The sequence below is a fragment of the Gymnoscopelus braueri genome (genome assembly GCF_963280865.1).
Source record: "Gymnoscopelus braueri genome assembly, chromosome: 9".
Taxonomy (NCBI): Eukaryota; Metazoa; Chordata; class Actinopteri; order Myctophiformes; family Myctophidae; genus Gymnoscopelus; species Gymnoscopelus braueri.
The window spans coordinates 28,810,847-28,829,382 of record NC_137610.1 but is presented as its reverse complement, the minus strand read 5'-3'; the positions used below and the strand labels follow the sequence as shown (position 1 = coordinate 28,829,382).

The window sequence follows — 18,536 nt, the reverse complement described above, 5'->3', positions numbered from 1 at the left end:
CTCTGTGACCATGCTCTGTACTGTAATCATTATATAATATCACCTACATTTTCAGAAATTGATCCAAACCAATACAATCCTAGAAATACCCTAACTCTATGGAATTACCACAGTAGAACACAGTGTAATGACGCCCCCTTGATTGCACTGAGGGTAGGGCTGTATGGTGGTGGTCTCAGACTCTCTCTCTCTCTCTCTCTCTCTCTCTCTCTCTCTCTCTCTCTCTCTCTCTCTTTCTTTCTTTCTTTTTTTCTCTCTCTCTCTCTCTCTCTCTCTCTCTCTCTCTCTCTCTCTCTCTCTCTCCGTGTGTGTGTGTAGTGTGTTTATGAGTGTGACCATGCGTGCGTGCTTGCGCGCGCGCGTGTGTGTGCATTCGCGCGGAATCATTGTTGCCGGATACCCTGTCATAGAAACACGCTGGCCAATAACAATTACCCGGTAGTTGACACAACCACACTCAGCCAATCACAGCCATCTTATCTACCGCTCTATCCAATCGTATGCGAGGAGGGGGGCGTAACCATACAGACTTGGTTGTATCGCGGTGTGTTCAGTGTTGTTGATGAATGGAGACAGACAGCACACTGTTGTTGTTATTAGCCATTAGCTAACTGTCTGAGTTTCAGCATATGAACTGGAATAAATCTTTGCCATACATTTAAATTCTTTATAAAACCACTTGGTTGGTTCTTCCTTTGCTTTGATTCCTCTCTCCCTCTCCTCATTCTGTGGGATGCCATGCTATCGATAGCAGCCCCAGCTAGCATGAATGGGAGTGAGTGAAATGGACTGATGTGATGGATGCTGCACTGTTCACTCATTCTACTGTCAACTGACTGAGAAAACATCTCATCGTGAAGGTAAATATGATCAGGTCAAGATCGCCATGTCAGTTTAGCTGACATAACTAATGTTAATATTAGCTGACAGACACTAGCTAGCTAGCTATGGCAAGCTAGCAGTGCTGTATTAATGCAGTGGTTCTCAAACGTATTCGTGCCAAGGACCCCCAAATTGATATGTATGTGGCTGCAGACCCCCACCTGAAAATGTGTTGTGCCAGGGACCCCCAGAAGCAAAGATTTGTGTTAAAAATGTTACGTTAAAAATGTTAATATCAGATCTACAAGCTCATAGCTCATGTATATCTGCCATTTTTGAATAGCCAAAGAATAAAATACGGATAAAAAAGGGGTTAAAATGATTGACTGGTATCGCCCCAAGGACCCCTGGGTGTCCCCGGACCCCACTTTGAGAACCAACGCTGTAATGCAGTGGATCTCGGGTTGGGGGTCCGTGGGGACCCTTCCCGGACCCCCCCACCTCAAGGATCCCTGGGCCAGGGGTCATTGAGAGGGGTTCCTTCCAGGGGTCCCCAGCTAAATGATTGATATTTACTATTGGAACCAAATAGACGAAACACATTTTCCCCATAGAAACGAGTTGTCATTCACTGCCGAGATTCTTTCCCTTTTCTCCTTTGTACGTATAGTGTTTTATATTTGTTGATGACATGTATTATTGTGTTATTTTTATGCTATATTGATGAATTGAATACTGTAGGACCACAATGGAAACAAGTCCCCAGGACGTGTTGTGTTATCCTTTTAGCCTTAATGTCTGTGTCTGACTGTACCTCGTGCTGTTTGTATTTCTGACTAATAAAGTATTCAATCAATCAATCAATCAATCAATCAAAACAATTTAACTGTAAAACTGAGAATGTACAAAGGGAACCAGATGAACCCAAGGGTTCATTTGGTTCCCTTTGTACATTCTCAGAGTTATGGGTGTTTCTAGTTCCAACAAGCCATCATTGCCAGCCCATTCAATGGTGATAAATTATACCCTTATTACACCTGTACAGACGGCTTCTTAGATTATCATCCTCTTTGTCTCTGTCAAGACTTTGAAAATAATCCACCGTTATTATGTTATGAGCAACTTTCTGTCAGGATCACAGGTTTAAAGGTGTGAAAAAGTGGGTTACATTTTAGTGTGTGTGTGCAAGCTCCATTGTTTTGAGGGCAGAGCAAGGAGAGAAAAAAAGGGAAATGAGGTTAATAGACCATAGAGTGAGACATAATTAAGGTGCAACATAGCAGCAGGTACTATACACATGATAAACTCTGTCAATAAACTCTGTGTGCAGCCATGATTTTCAATGTGTTAGTTCGAGTTTGGAAGCGCTCATTTTAAATCACTCCACGTCCTGCATAATTATGTGCAATTTCGAAACGGGTTTGATTCATTGAATATTGTATTAGGCAGAAATGTAAAAAACAGCACGAGTACAGTCAAACACTTTGTCTAAAAGGATAACACCGTTGGGGTTATATTCAATTCATCAACATATAAAATAACACCGAACATTCAATAAATTAAAATAAATTAAAAAAAAGCATGGCTGCACAGAGTTTATTTACAGAAACGTACTCATAACATGACAACGGTGGATTTTGAAAACAAACCAAAAATAGTCTTGACAAAGAGGATAATCCAAGCTGTCTATTAGAGGTGCAATATCGGGTGAGTCTATCGCAATTTAATACTATTAGATGGGACTTTTCTGTTAAATGAATGGGATGTCAATGGAGCTTGTTGCAACTTAGATGCAGATAGCATCTATGCTGCTTGCAGGCAGCTATGGGGGTCCATGGCCTGATGTAATATCAAACTGAGGGGTCCTCCTTGGAATGTAAAAGTTTGATGAGAACCAATGCCGTAATGGTATACCACACTGTTTCCCAAATAGTGGGTCGGGACCCAAGTTTGGGTCAAGAACCAATTTTTATGGTTCGCAAATAAAATAACCCCTTTTTTTTTCGTTTCCTACATTGACATTTTTCTTTCAAATCATTTCTTTTAAATGACAAAAAAGTCACAACTTTTCATCAATTAAAAACAATTCCAACATTAAAAAAAAGTATATCATAAATAAAATCAAATAATTTCCATATAAAATAAAATAAAAAACGTTTAAGAAGTTGGCTTGTAGATCTGCTATTGTCACTAGTTTGGGTCCCAGGCAAACGTCTAGTAATTTCTCTTTAGGGTCTTGAGCTAAAACGTTTGGGAACCAACAGGTATTCCATACCGAAATGCCCAATCCAATGTCACTTTGTCCTCCCCTCTCTGACAGGCTGAGGGCAGATGATTGGTGCTAACATGAACCTCAGGCCTCATAAGCCCATCAGCAACAACAACTACAACAACAAGGCAGCCAACAACAACAACAACAACAACAACAACGATCCCAGTACCAGCGGCAGCATCACTGACCTGCTGGCTGCTCTGTGTGACTGCAGCCTCTCCGGGGTGTCATGGAAGCGCCGCGCTCTGGGAAGCGTCTCCAGGGAGGGCGTTCGCAGAGCCCTCAAGAAGCGGGCGTACGGTGCACTGCTCTCCAAACTCTTCCAGGACGGTACCGCTAAAGGCTTCACCCCGGTGCCAAACGTGCCCAACGCCAACACCACCACCCCGGCCAGAAACAAAGTCCTGATGATTTCTTTCGACCTGCGAGTGGCGGGCTGCCAGGTAGGCCTGTTAGAATTGTTGTTAGATAATCACCTAGTCACAATTAGAGATAATCGCGATTATTTTTTTCAGAATCGTCTCCATACATCTGTATAAATTAATCTGTTAAAATGTTCATGCATTTTCAAATATCTTAAAAAATAGACAAGTGGCAAATTAAATGGACTTTATCATGACTTATTTTAATTTTATTTGCCGTATATGTGGATTTGCTGCATCGTTTCTTTGCGATAAATATAAGACACTTTGGGGCTCACCTGGTAAGAGCACATGCAGTGAATAAGGCTATAGTCCTTCTGACTCGAGGCTCTTTGCTGCATGTCATCCCCTCTCTCCTGTCTTTGCTATCTGTCTCGCCATCAGAAATCAAAAAATATATAAATCATACAAATAAAATAAAAAGTCCATATATGGTCCATAATCCATATTGGTTGGATCAGCGGTTCTGGACAACTGGATATCCGAACTACTCGACGGCGGGCAAAGCACTCCCTCGAGTCCTAACCTTTCATGATCATGACACAACCTTTCTACCACCAGGAGGATGCAGAGAGGCTGGAGGAGCTGCTGGGGAAGCTGCCCGAGGCGCCCGCCGCCTCCGGGCTGAAGGAGATGGACGCGGTCCTGGAGCTCCTGGTGCACCTGGCTGGCTCGTCTCCCCTGCCTCCTACCTCCTTCAGCAGGGACTACATGAGACGAGAGAGGCATGTTCATTGTTCGTGTCATCATAGGCCTGTCACAATTATGATGATCGCCTGATCCTAATTATTTAACCCATTAAGACCATGAGGCTGATTCTACAAATGCCTTCTAAATCAGTAGTTCTCATACTTTTTCGTAATACATTTTTTTTCAACGTTCTTTGAACACTTTTAAGATTTTTAGCAGATGTACAAGCTCGCAGCACGGCGCTTGTATATCTGCTATTTTTGAATAGCCAACGCTAAAATCTAAAATGACACAGATGATATCTCAGTTTTAATGGGATAATCACAATTATTTTTGCATAATAGTTCCTATTCATCTTCTGTATAAGTTCATCTGTTGGAAAATTGCGAAAAAAGCTGATCAACAAGCTCATTTGTAGATCGGCTATTTTTGTTATTTTGGAAAAATTCTGAAATGTTTTGGCCTAATTTGGCTTTCGTACATTATTTATTCTTGGAACCAGTCATTGTCAGTCATTTCTTTGTATATTTAAGTGATTAGTCATATCTGCCTCATACGATTAATGTTTACAAAGCCTCAAAGGCAAACAGAAATGTAATTCTTATGTACATCTTCCAAATGCTCAATGCCAAAAGCACAACTAAATCATTAATCGCAAATTCTGTGCAACACAATTAGTCATCAACTAAAAACGTCATGGTCGTTGACAGTGGTGTAAAGTACATTTACTCAAGTACTGTACCGTACTTAAGTAAAATGTTTAGGTGTTTTTACTTTACTGGGGTATTTCCAATGTTCATTACTTTTACTCCACTACATCTCGGAGGCAAATATTGTACTTTTACTCCATCACAATTATTTGAAAACTTTAGTTACTAGTTACTTTGTAGATTTTGATTATTATTACATAACATACATTACCCACTTCAGCCCTATATACATTTTGTCCATTTGAAAATAGCCGATCTACAAGCCCACAATGCGTCGCGATAGATCGTCGCGATAGATCTGCTATTATCAAAAGATTTTTATACATTTGAAAACTTGTGAAATGGGACATTCTGCATAATGAGTACTTTTACTTTTGTACTTTAAGTATATTTTGATCCCAATACTTTTGTACTTTTACTCAAGTAAATTTTGAATTCCGGACTTTTACTTGTAACAGAGTATTTCTACAGTGCAATATTGATACTTTTACTTACAGTACTGTAAGTAAAAAAATTGAGTACTTTTTCCACCTCTGATCGTTGAAACAACCCCCCTATAGGCACGTGCTGCGCAGGCCTCCTCTGGGCTCCTACATCAGCGAGGAGCTGCAGAGGCTGGAGGCCCAGGCCTGGGGGCTGGTGTGCGGAGAGGAGTGGGGTCTGCTGGACGCGGTGTGCGGGCCCCTGGGTCTGATGGACGCCCCGCCGGGCACGGGGCTCCTGGCCATGAGGACCAGGACGGTGGGCCACGAGGAGGAGGAGAGGTTCCAGAAGGAGACCAGGACGTCGCTGTTCGGAGCGCTGCAGCACTCGCGCACGTCGGACCTAGACGTCAGACTGGACCTGCCTCCTGTCCCCAGCAACGCCGACGTCACCGGGCTCTTCATCAGGGTAGGGAGTCTAGTACTAGGCCTGGCTTACAACGCCACAGTTACAGTAGTATCAAAGCCTCTAGATAACCTGTTGTTTCTTTAATAGTCCATTACGCACTCCTATTTATCTAATATGGTAAACGGAGTGCATTTATATAACGCTTTTCTCCAAAGCGCTTTGCAATGTACTTCACATTCACCCATTTCACAGAAGCCGGTTTTCTTTTTATTTAAGTCAAATCCAGCATAAATTTGTGTATCGTTGCTGTCGGGTAGAAACCTCTTATCTCCCTATTTTAACTTTTTGTGTTTCTTCGTAAATCAACGCCCTACTTGATCACACTACTAGTCACGCAAAAGCATCAAAAGTAGCAGATCCACAAGCTCAAAATATTTGTAGCTTGTAGATCTGCTTCTTTTGCTGTTTTTGAATTTAAATCCTGAAAAGTAAGTAAGTAGTTTTTGACATATGAGGTTTCCACCCGACAGACGATATCTTGTATTGCTGTTGTTGCACACTCTTGTGGACATGACCTCAAAAAACACGGTTTGCTCCTTGCTGCTTGTACCTGTATGAGTGAGTGACAAGTACTGTACTAGCCTCTTGATTCTTGATATCTATCTCAGGTCTTGATTATCCAAATTGAGTAAATCGGTAAAATCCTGAAGAAAGAGGGTAATACACTATAATGATAATAACGTACAGCTTCAAAGTGACAATTAGGCACCAAAATGTGACTCATACAGTACAGCACAGGTCTTCATCAGGTGGTTCATTGTAGGATGTAGAGGGCTGTGGACACTAACCCCTAACCCTGTCACTACCAGTGACATCAACATTAGGCAGGTTTTTCCCCCAAACAAGATTAAATAGTATTAACGCGAGAACAATGGCTTTCATTATAGCATGCTAACTTTCCAGGAATAGAAAGGCTGGTTTCCCCATCGATGATGTCACTGGTAGGCGGGTTTCTGAACTGTCCACAGACCGAGTAGACAAAAAGGGTACCATATTATAATCAGCATTAGTGAGGACCAATTATATGAAGATACAGTAGGTTGAAAATGGGTGAAGTCGTCCTTTAAGCAGGCAGGTAAGCTCGCAACACGAGTTGTGAGCTTGTTGATTGTCTACTTTCAAATTAAGTTTAAAATGGGGCTTAAGTGGTTAAGCATACAATACTCCACTGTACAAACACTTTTCTAACAAAACAAACTGTAATATATAGAGACAGCCCCAGGTGACACAATAATAAAGAAGAACAAAGGAACTATAAACAAAAAATGAATATTAAAATTTGTTTCATACACAGACGGCGGAAGCTCCATTATTCATTATTGTTTATGATTTTTGGCCCGCTGAGCCTTTCCTTTCTCCGCTTTTTTGGATTTATTCCCTCATTGTTCAGCTCGGAAAATAATTCACACCGTCCCCAATTCCCCGTATTAATTAACCCGTTAAAACCGGGAAAGCGTCTGCGTCATTTAAAAAAAAACAACACTTTAACCGTTATTTTATACTTTGGCTATTCAAAAATAGCAGATATACAAGCTCATAGCGCATCACTTCGTGCCGCGCTATGAGCTTGTTGATCTGCTATTTATTTTAAATCGTGAACATTTGTGAAAATATTTGAATACATATATTTTTTAAGCGAACATTTCTAACTCAAATCTTTGCTTCTGGGGGTCCCTGGAACAAAAACATTTTGAGCTGAGGGTCAGCGGCCAAATACATACAGTATAATTATGGGGGTCCTTGACATGAAAAAAATTTGAGCACCACTGATATAGCAACATACGTTATTTTTCAGAACACTGTTAGGATTTAGAAGACATTTAAAAAAATCGGCCTTGGGTCTTAATGGGTTAATCCTAACCATTACAATGGCCAAATGCCTTTGTTCATTGTCTTCCTCTGCAGGTTCCTACCAGTTTGGACCAGTCTGAGGACGAGGGTTTCCTGTCGGCGTCCAACCTGACGCCAGACTCGGTGCCCAGTCCCACCCCGGAGGCCGACGTGTGGGAGGCCCTGCGTACCTTTGAGCCACGCAGGCGTCGCTGCTGGGAATCTGTCGGCGGGTGAGTTGAGTTGAGGTCGTCAGTCAGTGGTGCCTGCAGATGCAGTCAGAGCAGTGTGTCCCAAACAATGGTGTCGGAAGGGACACATTTTTATGAGTTGCGAGTATCCCGTTTTGAGCTTCTAGATCAGCAACTTTTGCTATTTTTTTAATTGTAATCCTGAAAAGTAACACATTTGGACAGGTTTCCACCCGACAGAGAAGATATATATATATTCCAATCATTTGGAATAAAATGAAAAGCAACTATTTTCACTGTTAGACATGGCTTAATTTGGTTGATTGATACTCTGTTTTTGTAAGTTTGGGTCCCAGGGAGACACCAAATGTGCCTTTAGGGTCTTTAGCCCAAATGCTTTGGAACCTCTGATTTATAGTGGCACTGGTGGGGAGCTCACTCTCCCAGTCCTGATTCTCCTACTAGCTTTAGTGTCTAATATTGTTTTGAAACGGGGGGGACGGGGACGGGGGGGTCCAATACGCCGAGATGATTTGGGAAAGAAGAAGAAAATTAATCACAACGATTTATTATCTGTTCGACAGCTGATCCCTCGCCGCTGTCCTGTCTCACTACTTACTGCTGCAGTCTGAAAACACAATATACGCTGGTAGTTAACGCCACTCCACTCAACCCTGCAGTCTGTCCTCCCGGCATGAGTGAATGCTTCGGTCCCAGAGCGACACGGTTCATTTCTCCTCCTTGCGGTCTGTGTGTGTGTCGTTCATCATGGGAATAATTACAGCTGAACATGGGGCAGGTTGGTTCACAGTGACAAAATATTATGGCTGAAAAGTCTGTTTCAGAATCGTTTTTGAGTGAAAAAATAAACTAGTTTCAGAAGCCATCAGCAGCATCGCGCTCTCGCACACACATACACATGCGCACATGCCCTCCTGTGAACACTGGTGGTTTATTTTATTCACCCGACGTAGTTTAAAGGATTGGGAGCTGCTGTGCACTGCTGTATGCTGAGCTGCACTCTTTATCTTTATAAAAATAGGTGCAATTGTGTGTCTGTGTAGTCTACATTTGCAATTTGTTGTTTTTCCTTTCAAATGCTTTAAGGGTGGGGTTATGTACCAAAACAGCCAAATTGTATTCTCTCTCATCACAACTTTCTTGTAGCTTATGACTGGAAGTTAATGCCAGTCAAATGAAAGTAATGCTTGCCAGGCAATCTTGTTCATAAGAATCTGAATTCATAAAGTGAAACATTTTGTAGTTGATTGCCAGAGACTGAGACGATTGAGAGCGGGTTGAACAAGAACAAAGGTAATGCACGCGTTTGTGAAGGCAGCGCTTTCACCGGCATGAGTTAGAATTTTACCCGTGACCAATAATGAATTTTACAACCCTGTCTTAACCCATTCAATCCGGGGATGCATCTGTGTCATTTTTAGATTTCTTTGGCTATTCAAAAATAGCAGATATACAAGCTCATAGCGTGGCACCGAGTGCTGCACTATGAGCTTGTAGATTTGCTATTTTTGAAAAATCGTGAAAATGTGTGCAAAATCTAATATATTTTTTTAAAAGCGAACATTTAGAACTAAAATTTTGCTTCTGGGGATTCTACAAATGTCTTCTAAATCCTCACAGTCTATCTTGCTATAATATTAGTGGTTCTCAAACTTTTTCATGTCGAGGACCACCCAAAATGATTTGTATTTGGCCACGGACCCCCATCTTACAATATTTTGTTCCAGGGACCCCCCAGAAGCAAAGATTTGAGTAAAACATTTTCGCTTTAAAATATATATATTCAAAGATTTGCACACATTTTCAAGATAAAAAAAAAGTAGTTCATAGCGCGGCACTCAGTGACACGCTATGAGCTTGTAAATCTGCAATTTTTTTAATAGCCAAAGAAATCTTAAAATGACACAGATTCTTTCCCAGTCTAAATGGGTTAAAAATTTGTTCGCAGCATTTGAATAAGAATTGACACCAAACGATTTTTATCTCCCACTAGTCCACCAGGGAAAAGGGAGCTACCCTACCTGACAGAGGGAGGCAGGGAAGCCTTTGATCAACTCTACCGACTCGTGGAGGGAGAGATGAGGATAGTGAGTGCAACCCCGTCTCCCTTGATTCCCCTGCCCCTGGACTCTCAAACCCAGCTGGTGACGGACCTCCTCAATGTCCTGATCGGAGTGGCATCTACAACGTTCCCTCTCAACCAGGTACGGTACATTTTATGTCATCACAAATCCCGGTTTTCTGCAGGCATCTGTTGATGAAGCATATGGCATCATCATATAGACATCAATTCATAGACACCGCATTGGCCTCCAGGGACGTACTTACTGTATGTCAACGCAACCTGCAATGTCTGAACTCCCAAGTGCCTCAGAACTCGGAAACAATGTATTGCCGGTATGTAGAACATTGTCACATACTGTAGGACAAAACAATCTACATGATTGACAATGTGTGAAACAACAAAGAAACGTCACAAAATGTAACTGACTTTTATTTAGTTATATAAGTCAGGCTCTAAATAATGCATATGTGGTAGTGGGAGTTGTAGTTGAAGTACTAGTGGTGTAGTCAGGTGTTTGTGTCAGGTTGCTATGGAGCCAGTTATCCACTTTAAACCTGGCATCTCACTTTAAACCTGGCAAAAATCTTAGGATTTAGAACATTGGTTTAGAACAGTGCTTCTCAAAAATAGCAGATATACAAACAAACTCGTACATCTTTTGAACATTTTTGAAAAATATCGAAAATGTTTGGAAAAGTCTTCTTTTCCAAAAAGTCTTCTCTTCTGGGGGTCTCTGGCACAAACATTTTCAGATGGGGGGGGTCCACGGCCAAATATATATTTAACAATTTGGGGGTCCTTGACACAAAAAAGTTTGAGAACTACTGATTTAGAAGGCATTTGTAGAATCTTAGAGACACAATAATGTGTCTGAACTCTGAAGGAGAGCAGTGTGCTCGAAACATCGCTCAGCCCACTCAGGTGGTACCACAAATAAATATGCAAAAAGGGAGCTACACTGTAGCAAACTTTTATTTAGTCTCTAAATATCTATTTTGGTCACTATAGGGCATAGCAGTGGCGGCCATTTTCTGGTTCCATCGTTCCAGACCCCATTCATTTTTCCCATTAGAGATTTCCAAAAATATTTATATCAATTAATTTAAGCCTAGAATCAAGCCATCCAGGATCCCGGTGAATCAAACGTTTTATGGTCATGAATCACCAGGATCCTGGATGGCTTGATTCTAGGCTTAAATTAATTGATATAAATATTTTTGGAAATCTATGGGAAAAATGAATGGGGTCTGGAACGATGGAACCAGAAAATGGCCCCACTGCTATATGCCCTATAGTGACATGTCCAAAATAGATGAATAAATAGCCGATCTACAAGCTCATACTGAGTTACGACGATGTGACGCGTTGTGAACTTGTAGATCGGATATATTTTTCGAATTCTTTGCATAAATTGTGCAAATCTTTGAATAGAAAAAAATATAGGGCCTTATGTGGTTAATTGGTCCCCCCCAAAGAAAATGAAGTGATTGTCAGGATTCAGAAAACATGATAATAATGATTATGACTGATTGGCATGATTAGCCAGGTTTGTGCTAGTTTCATTCAAGGCTGCCATCAAGTCCCATTGTTCTATCAGGAGACCAAAAGGGGAGGTAAATGTAAATTCCCATCTCCTTTGTGCATAATAATATAGTGTCTGTTGATAACATGTAATGTATTATTGTGTAAGTTTTTTATGCTATAAGTTTTCTATACATAGGGCCACAATGGAAACAAGTCCCCAGGACTTTTTTGTGTTCTCCTTTTAGCCTTAATGTCTGTACCACGTGCCGTTTACATTTCTCACTAATAAAGTAATCAATCAATCAAAAAATGTTGGAGGAAAGCAGAAAAATAGATTATTTTCTCTTCCATTGAGGAAGTGCCGGAGGTACAGTAAAAGGCACAGCCATTCAGAATCCAATCTCACGCCTGGGCATTTCCTTCCTGACATAAATGGTCTCCCTTCTTCCCTCCCGTCTCTGTTGTGCTTTGCAAATATCTCCTATTGATCTTCAAGATTTCCAGCAATTGTTATTCATAGCTAATTTGAATTTTTCCACGCCAGTCATCTGTCATCGTCTTAAGTAACAAAGTGCCCGTTGATTGCATCAGCTTTTCTTTTTTTTTTACCATATTCTTTTGTGTAGTCTGAATAAATTGTCGCTGGATAAATGTCTATCTCTATGATAATGTAAGATACAGATAATCTTTTTTAGAATGGAAAATAACTTCCAAGACGTCGTAGGTATTTATGCAGGAGAAATTTGCCTTTTAGATTTTTCAAGGCACCCAGACTGTCTGGAGGTGACAGTACAAAATTGTTTACTCAGTTTTTGACTTTATTTTTTGCTTAGTTCTTTTTACTTTGATGCCTGTGTGCTGTGTGCATTTGATCATGAGTTGCATAACACTCAATGCCCTAACACCTCTACTAAAACTACAGAATTGTGGAAGAATCATGTGTAGGCCCAGTCCACATAATGGAGTATATCTGCTTTTTCTTGGTAAAGTGTCAGTGTGTTTAAAAGACGTATCCGAGTCTCGTAGAATCGGGGGGGGGAAAGCGAGCCGCCGCGAGCATCCGTTCAATAGCAACAGAAACAGAGTTTTTTTTGCGATCACGTGACCCGCTGACCCTTTCCTTCTCTGGGAGCCGAACGGTGACCCATAGGCGAGCGAACAACCCCATCTAGTGGAAAACCACTGAAAACACAAATCTCATAATTGGCACTGTGAGCCATTGCAAAATATGACGAGAAATCTCGTCATTGGCAGTCAAAGAGTTAATATCAAAGATACATACTGCTACCATAATGTGATGACTAGAGCACAACCGATATATTGGTTTGGTCGATATATGGGTCATTCCTTTTTTTAATGACATCGGTATCTGCAATTATGCAGCCGATGCATAGATTTTAAATGTTTCCCAAACAAATGTGTATTCATTTGTTTGCTTATAAGTTAAATGGTCACATAGAAATGTTAATCAAATCAAAGTTTTTCCAAATTGCTTGAAAATATTGCACTTTTTACAAAATATCGGTAAACATTTCGGTAATCAGTAATCTAGGACCCTTCCAAAATGAGGATCGGCATCGGACCCCAAAAGTGTGACTGTTTGTTGTTTTGTATTTGTTTGTTTTTTGTCCCCCTCTCTGTAGTATCTAGGCTCCAGTCCTACCGCTTCTATCTCTCCTGTTTTTATATCACCACCAAAACGTTTGTGTTTGCTCTCTCCTCCGCAGTGTGTGCAGTTTGACGTCAGGCCAGGCGTGTGTGTCTCAGGAGCCTCCCCAGAGAGCGTCTCCCGTCTCCTGGGTGAACTGGCTCAGTATGGCACCTATTACCTGAGGCTCAGCCGCTTCGCCCTGCAGAGTGCTAACAAGAAGGGCCTCGTCTTCCAGGTAACACCTGCAGTGACAACCACACCACACACACACACACATTTAGGCTGATGTTGCAGAATGGCAGTCCCAAATCAGATTATTAGGAATTGCATGGATTAAAGCAGGGGTCTTCGACAGGGGGTCCGGGATCCCTAGGGGGTCCTTAGAGTTACTACAGGGGGGGCCGCCAAATCTTTGTGTGATAGGAATCTTTATTTTTTTTTAAACCTAGCAATAGCATCCCTACTCTTGAGAGGAACATTGGCCGAAAATAGCCGATCTACAAGCTCGTAAATCAAGCTTGTAAATCGGCTATTTTCGACAAAGAGGTCTGGTGTAGGGGGGAAAAGTACATTTTCTAAGTATTGAGGGTTGTTAACTGTCTGAAAATACACATTAACATGAATCCAACACAACACTACACAATGATAGTGCTGTCAAACACGTCTATGAAGCTGTCTATGAAATAATTTAATCTGCAACACAATATGTAGTGGGGGTCCCTGCTTCTTCTCTCTCTCAGCTAATGGGTCCCCTGGGTTTGGACGTCGTAGACGTCAATGGCACTCTGGGCGTTGGAAAAAAAATACGTTTTAGACGTCAATGGCACTGAATGAGTTAACAAGATTAAAAGCTGGACTTTTTATGTCGATATTTTCAAAGCTTTTAGAAGAAGGCTGATGCACACCTCCAAGGTTGGTGACAGGTGCGTAGGCAAATGTTCAGAAGGGGCTCTGCGATAACAAATCAAAGAAAAAGGCCCCGCACACTGTCTGGAACTTGCTAAAAGGATGCTCTTTATTAAATCGACGTTGCGGTCGTTAGACCTTCATCGGGGACATGTCTGTCCCGATGAAGGTCTAACGACCGAAACGTCGATTTGATCCAGACAGTGTGTGGGAGCTTTTTCTTTGATTTGTTATCAGAGATCCCCTTCTGAATATTTTCAAAGCAAAAATGTTGCAGTAGTGTAATGGGGAGTACTTGGATTCAGAAATCCAAGTACTCCCGGACCGGTACTGAGCACAAAAAAAGAGAATCACTGCGGATAGTTCTACGATGTCTGAATACACAATCATGATCCGATTACTTGCAAATAACAAGTGTGGACAGTCAGTCCTAAAGATCATATTTTGAGAAACAAATCGCATTTGCCTGCACTTTGAACAAAGCCTTAGTTAGAATGGTTGGACTGTGGTGAGCGGTCAGTGGTGGAAAAAGTATTCAAATGTTTTACTTAAGTAAAAGTATCAATACTCAAGCACTCGGTTACAAGTAAAAGTCCGGAATTCAAAATTTACTTGAGTAAAAGTACAAAAGTATTGGTATCTTTGGTATTGGTGTAAAAGTACTAAAATGTTTGAAAATAGCAGATAGAAAATAGCAGATAGATTGGCTATTTTCAAATAGCCTTGGTATAAAATAGGGCTAAAGTGGTTAATGTATGTAACTAAAGTTTTCAAATAATTGTAGTGGAGTAAAAGTACAATATTTGCCTCCGAGATGTAGTGGAGTAGAAGTAAAAGTATTGACAATTGGAAATACTTAGTTACTTTCCACCACTGGACGAGCGGTACAATAGCAATAGATGATACACTCATGCATTCAGCTAGGGTACACACTACATTGCGCTGTGTAGCTAAAGGAAATGAAAAATGTGTGCGTCTGTCTCCTAGGCTTTCACAGGTGGTCTGAGGAAGTACCTGCATTACTACAGAGCCTGTGTCCTCAGCACCCCGCCCACACTCACCTTAATCACCATCGGCTTCCTCTTCCGCAAAGTGGGCCGGCAGCTCAGGTGAGAGACCACGTCAGCTGTCAGCACTGATTATTATTGTTGTTACTATATATCGTCACTGTCGGGCAGAGACCCTGTATCTCAGAGTTTCAAATGTGTTTCTTCGTTAATTAAAGGGATAGTTCACCCCCCCAAAATATATATTTTTTCGTTTAGCTGATTAGTCAGCCCATGGAGACTTGAATTCATGGATATTTCCTATAAGTGGGGTTGGGACGCCTCATTAGTATTAGTTTCCTGCACTGTGATTGGCCCACTTGGCCCACTTTCCTGTACTGTGATTGGCTGACTCTATTGGCTGACTCTATTCAGCACTGTGATTGGCTAGCGAGACACATGATGACATTAATAACCTATAAATAGGATTATGCACTTCCAAAAATCATTTTTATTTGGAAGTGAGTTTCCATCACTATGATGACCACACCGCCCACTTCACACTGGGTGTGATTTTTTTTTTGTTTTTGTCGCATTCCTAAGCCAATAATTTTGATGACCAGCGGACCGGTTGGCAGCGGTTCCGGTAGGAGACACAAAGGAGACTCTTTGTGTCTCTGCCGGTCCGCTGCCGGTCATCAAATTATTGGCTTAGGAATGCGAAAAAAAAAAAAAAACATTGTGAGCTATTTCTGGTGAAGAGATTGTTTTTTTTTAGGGGAAAAAAGTAGGCCATGGCCAGACCCCTGGTGGACCCCCCAGTCAACATCTACCAAACCCGTAGTTGTTTCTTCTTCACTGTAAAATATACCACTTTTTTTTAGAGGAAGTCTAACAAACCGTATTCATATTAACGTAAACAAGACGAGATAACTTTCATCTCTTATGCATTACTAAATTATGCATTTTAAACCAATATTGACCTTAAGAAATGTTATAAAGTTATCATAGTTAGTTACGTGCTGGAAGCTGTGCTGTGTATTTTGGACTCTTGACCTGCAGACATAAATGATATATTAACAACCAGTAGCTGTGTTAAAGGGATATTTCAATTACAATTTTTTTTTTTGTCATTTTATCGTCTACTCAGGCTTTTGTGAGCACCCCAGACAGTTTTTAAGTTGCTTGATTCAGTATTTAGATATTTGATATTCATTTTATCAGACATGCCCCCCTCCTGTACAAACCCATTATAACTTCAAACATTTTTAACATGTTAGATTCATCAAAAACACCCATCCTTGGTTCTGGGGACTTACCCTGCCCTCCTAATACGTGAGGGGGCCGTGGTTTTTCGATTACTTTTTTCATTTATTTAATTGGATTTTGCTATTGTATTTCATTTTTTTCATTTTCCCAAAAAAATATTAAAAATAAATGAAAAAAGTAATTGAAAAAACATGGTCTCCTCACGTATTAGAAGGACAATGTCAGTCACCAGAACCAAGGACGGGTGTTTCTGATGAATCTAACATGGTTAAAATGGAGTTTGAAGTTACACTAGGTTTGCATAGGAAGGGGGCGTGTCTGATAAAATGCAGCTAAATAATGAATCAAGCAACTTAAAAACTGTCCGGGGTGCACCCAAAAGCCTGAGGAGAAAAAAAAGTGAAATATCCCTTTAACCCATTAAGGTTCAAGGTTCAAGGTTCAAGTTTATTAATGTCCCAGAAGGGCAATTGGGACCTGAGGCCGATTCTACAAATACCTTCTAAATCAGTAGTTCCTTACCCTAAGGGTAGTACTTTTTCCTTCCAAGGACCCCTAAAATGATTTGTCCGCAGACCCCCCCCCCCCATCTGAAAATGTTTTGTGCCAGGGACCCCCCCAGAAGAGAAGATTTGTGTTAAACTGTTAACTGTTCTTCTAAATCCTAAGGGTTTTCTGAAAAACGTATGTTGCTATATAATAAATATAGCTAAAATCTAAAAGGACACAGATGCTTTCCCGGTTTTAATGGGTTAAATATGACAAATGTGTGTGTACTGTGTTAAATCCAAGGTACCTGTCAGAGCTGTGCTGTGTGGACGGGCCCTCGGGCGTGGGCCAGGCTACCTTCCCTGTGGTGAGTGGTGCTGATCTGTAAATGTCTGTCTGTCTGTCCGTTAGTTTTATGCCAGCGGTTCTCAAACACTTGGACCCATTTTTTGGTTAGGCCAGTGGTTCTCAACCTGTGGGTCGGGACCCCGCATGATTCTTTTTGGGGGGGGGGTCCTCAACCCTTTCCAATGTTTGCACTTGTGAAATAAAAACAAATATCCACAATATAGCCCATAAAAAACAAGCAACACCACGTGTCGCAATGCGACGCGTTGTGTGTCCTTGTAGATCTGCTATTCTTACCGTTTTTGAAACAGGGCTTAAGAAGTGATTAAGTCATCATATATTTTTGTGTCTTTGAGTCCCCGGGGGGAGAGACATCAAATTTAAAACTTTGCGTCTTGAGGGAACCAGGCCGCTTTTGTATTGTGTGCTAATCAGATGGAATCAGTGTCAAGCCAGCTGCTCTTTGTCTCCCCCCGCAGGGCGTGAAGATGTTGTCCTACCTCTACAACGAAGCCCAGAGCAACTGCAGCAACGAGAACTACCCTGTGCTGCTGTCCCTGCTGAAGAGCAGCTGTGAGCCCTACACACGGTCAGTCGCTTCACATCAGAGTCACAGCACAGGTTTTTACAGGTGTAAAAAGACGTGACTGAGATTCTTTTTTGTTTGTTGTGCTTGCTCCATTATTATAAAGTAAGCTCTGGAATAACCTCCCCCTTCACATTAGATCCGCCTAGTCTATCGAGGCTTTTAAATCCTTGCTTAAAGGAGAATTTCGCCCCAGGCTTTTTCTTACCTTTATTTGAGGTTGTTAACTCCCCATAAGAGTGGTCCAGAAGCCCAAATTCATAACGAGCAATGTTGTCTATTTTGGCGGACCCCCGCCGCAGTTCCGAAACGGGAGTATGCGGCCGTGGTGTAATCTGCTTATTTATATCGCTCGAAAATACATTTTCTAGTATATATGTGTCGTGTAGGACCTCAGGGAAGTCACTGCAGTATTATTGTCACACGAGAGCCACCGTACTGTTGTCAAAGTAGCTTTTGCTGAAATCACGTTTGAAATGTTTAGAACGTTGGCATCATTATGCAGGTGTGTACTTCCTCTAGGATCAATAGCATCAGGAGTGTACATGTTCTTTTAGAAACATTAACATCATATGCAGTTGTGTACACACAGTAACATGCCGCCATCATTTGCCTTTTAGTTTTAAACCTTATTTGTTCTCAAAGAGCATTAAGGTTTGACCTCATTTGCAATGCTGTCAAGATTACACACACAATGGCCTGGACCGGTGGCGTAGCGGTCCAAGCACCTAGGCTCTAAAGTAGCCTGACAGCGCGTTGCGGGTTCGAGTCCCGATCCCGACGGCCTTTGCTGCATGTCACTCCCCATCTCTCCCCCCATTTCTTGTCTAGACTACAATCCTATCAATAAAGGCATAAAAGCC

At 41.4% G+C, this 18,536-nt stretch overlaps 1 protein-coding gene across 1 annotated transcript in view; it reads left to right on the top strand.

The window, feature by feature from the left end:
* Window positions 1-573: 573 nt before the first annotated feature.
* tubgcp6 (tubulin gamma complex component 6) overlaps window positions 574-18,536 on the top strand; it is a 57,597-nt gene continuing 39,634 nt past the window's right edge. The window contains exons 1-10 of the mRNA XM_080437127.1: window positions 574-860; window positions 3,143-3,537; window positions 4,078-4,241; window positions 5,477-5,807; window positions 7,713-7,870; window positions 9,843-10,053; window positions 13,166-13,324; window positions 14,983-15,104; window positions 17,043-17,106; window positions 17,567-17,676. Coding sequence (XP_080293253.1) covers window positions 3,154-3,537; window positions 4,078-4,241; window positions 5,477-5,807; window positions 7,713-7,870; window positions 9,843-10,053; window positions 13,166-13,324; window positions 14,983-15,104; window positions 17,043-17,106; window positions 17,567-17,676 — 1,703 coding nt within the window. The 5' untranslated portion in view covers window positions 574-860; window positions 3,143-3,153. The remainder of the gene's footprint in view (window positions 861-3,142; window positions 3,538-4,077; window positions 4,242-5,476; window positions 5,808-7,712; window positions 7,871-9,842; window positions 10,054-13,165; window positions 13,325-14,982; window positions 15,105-17,042; window positions 17,107-17,566; window positions 17,677-18,536) is intronic.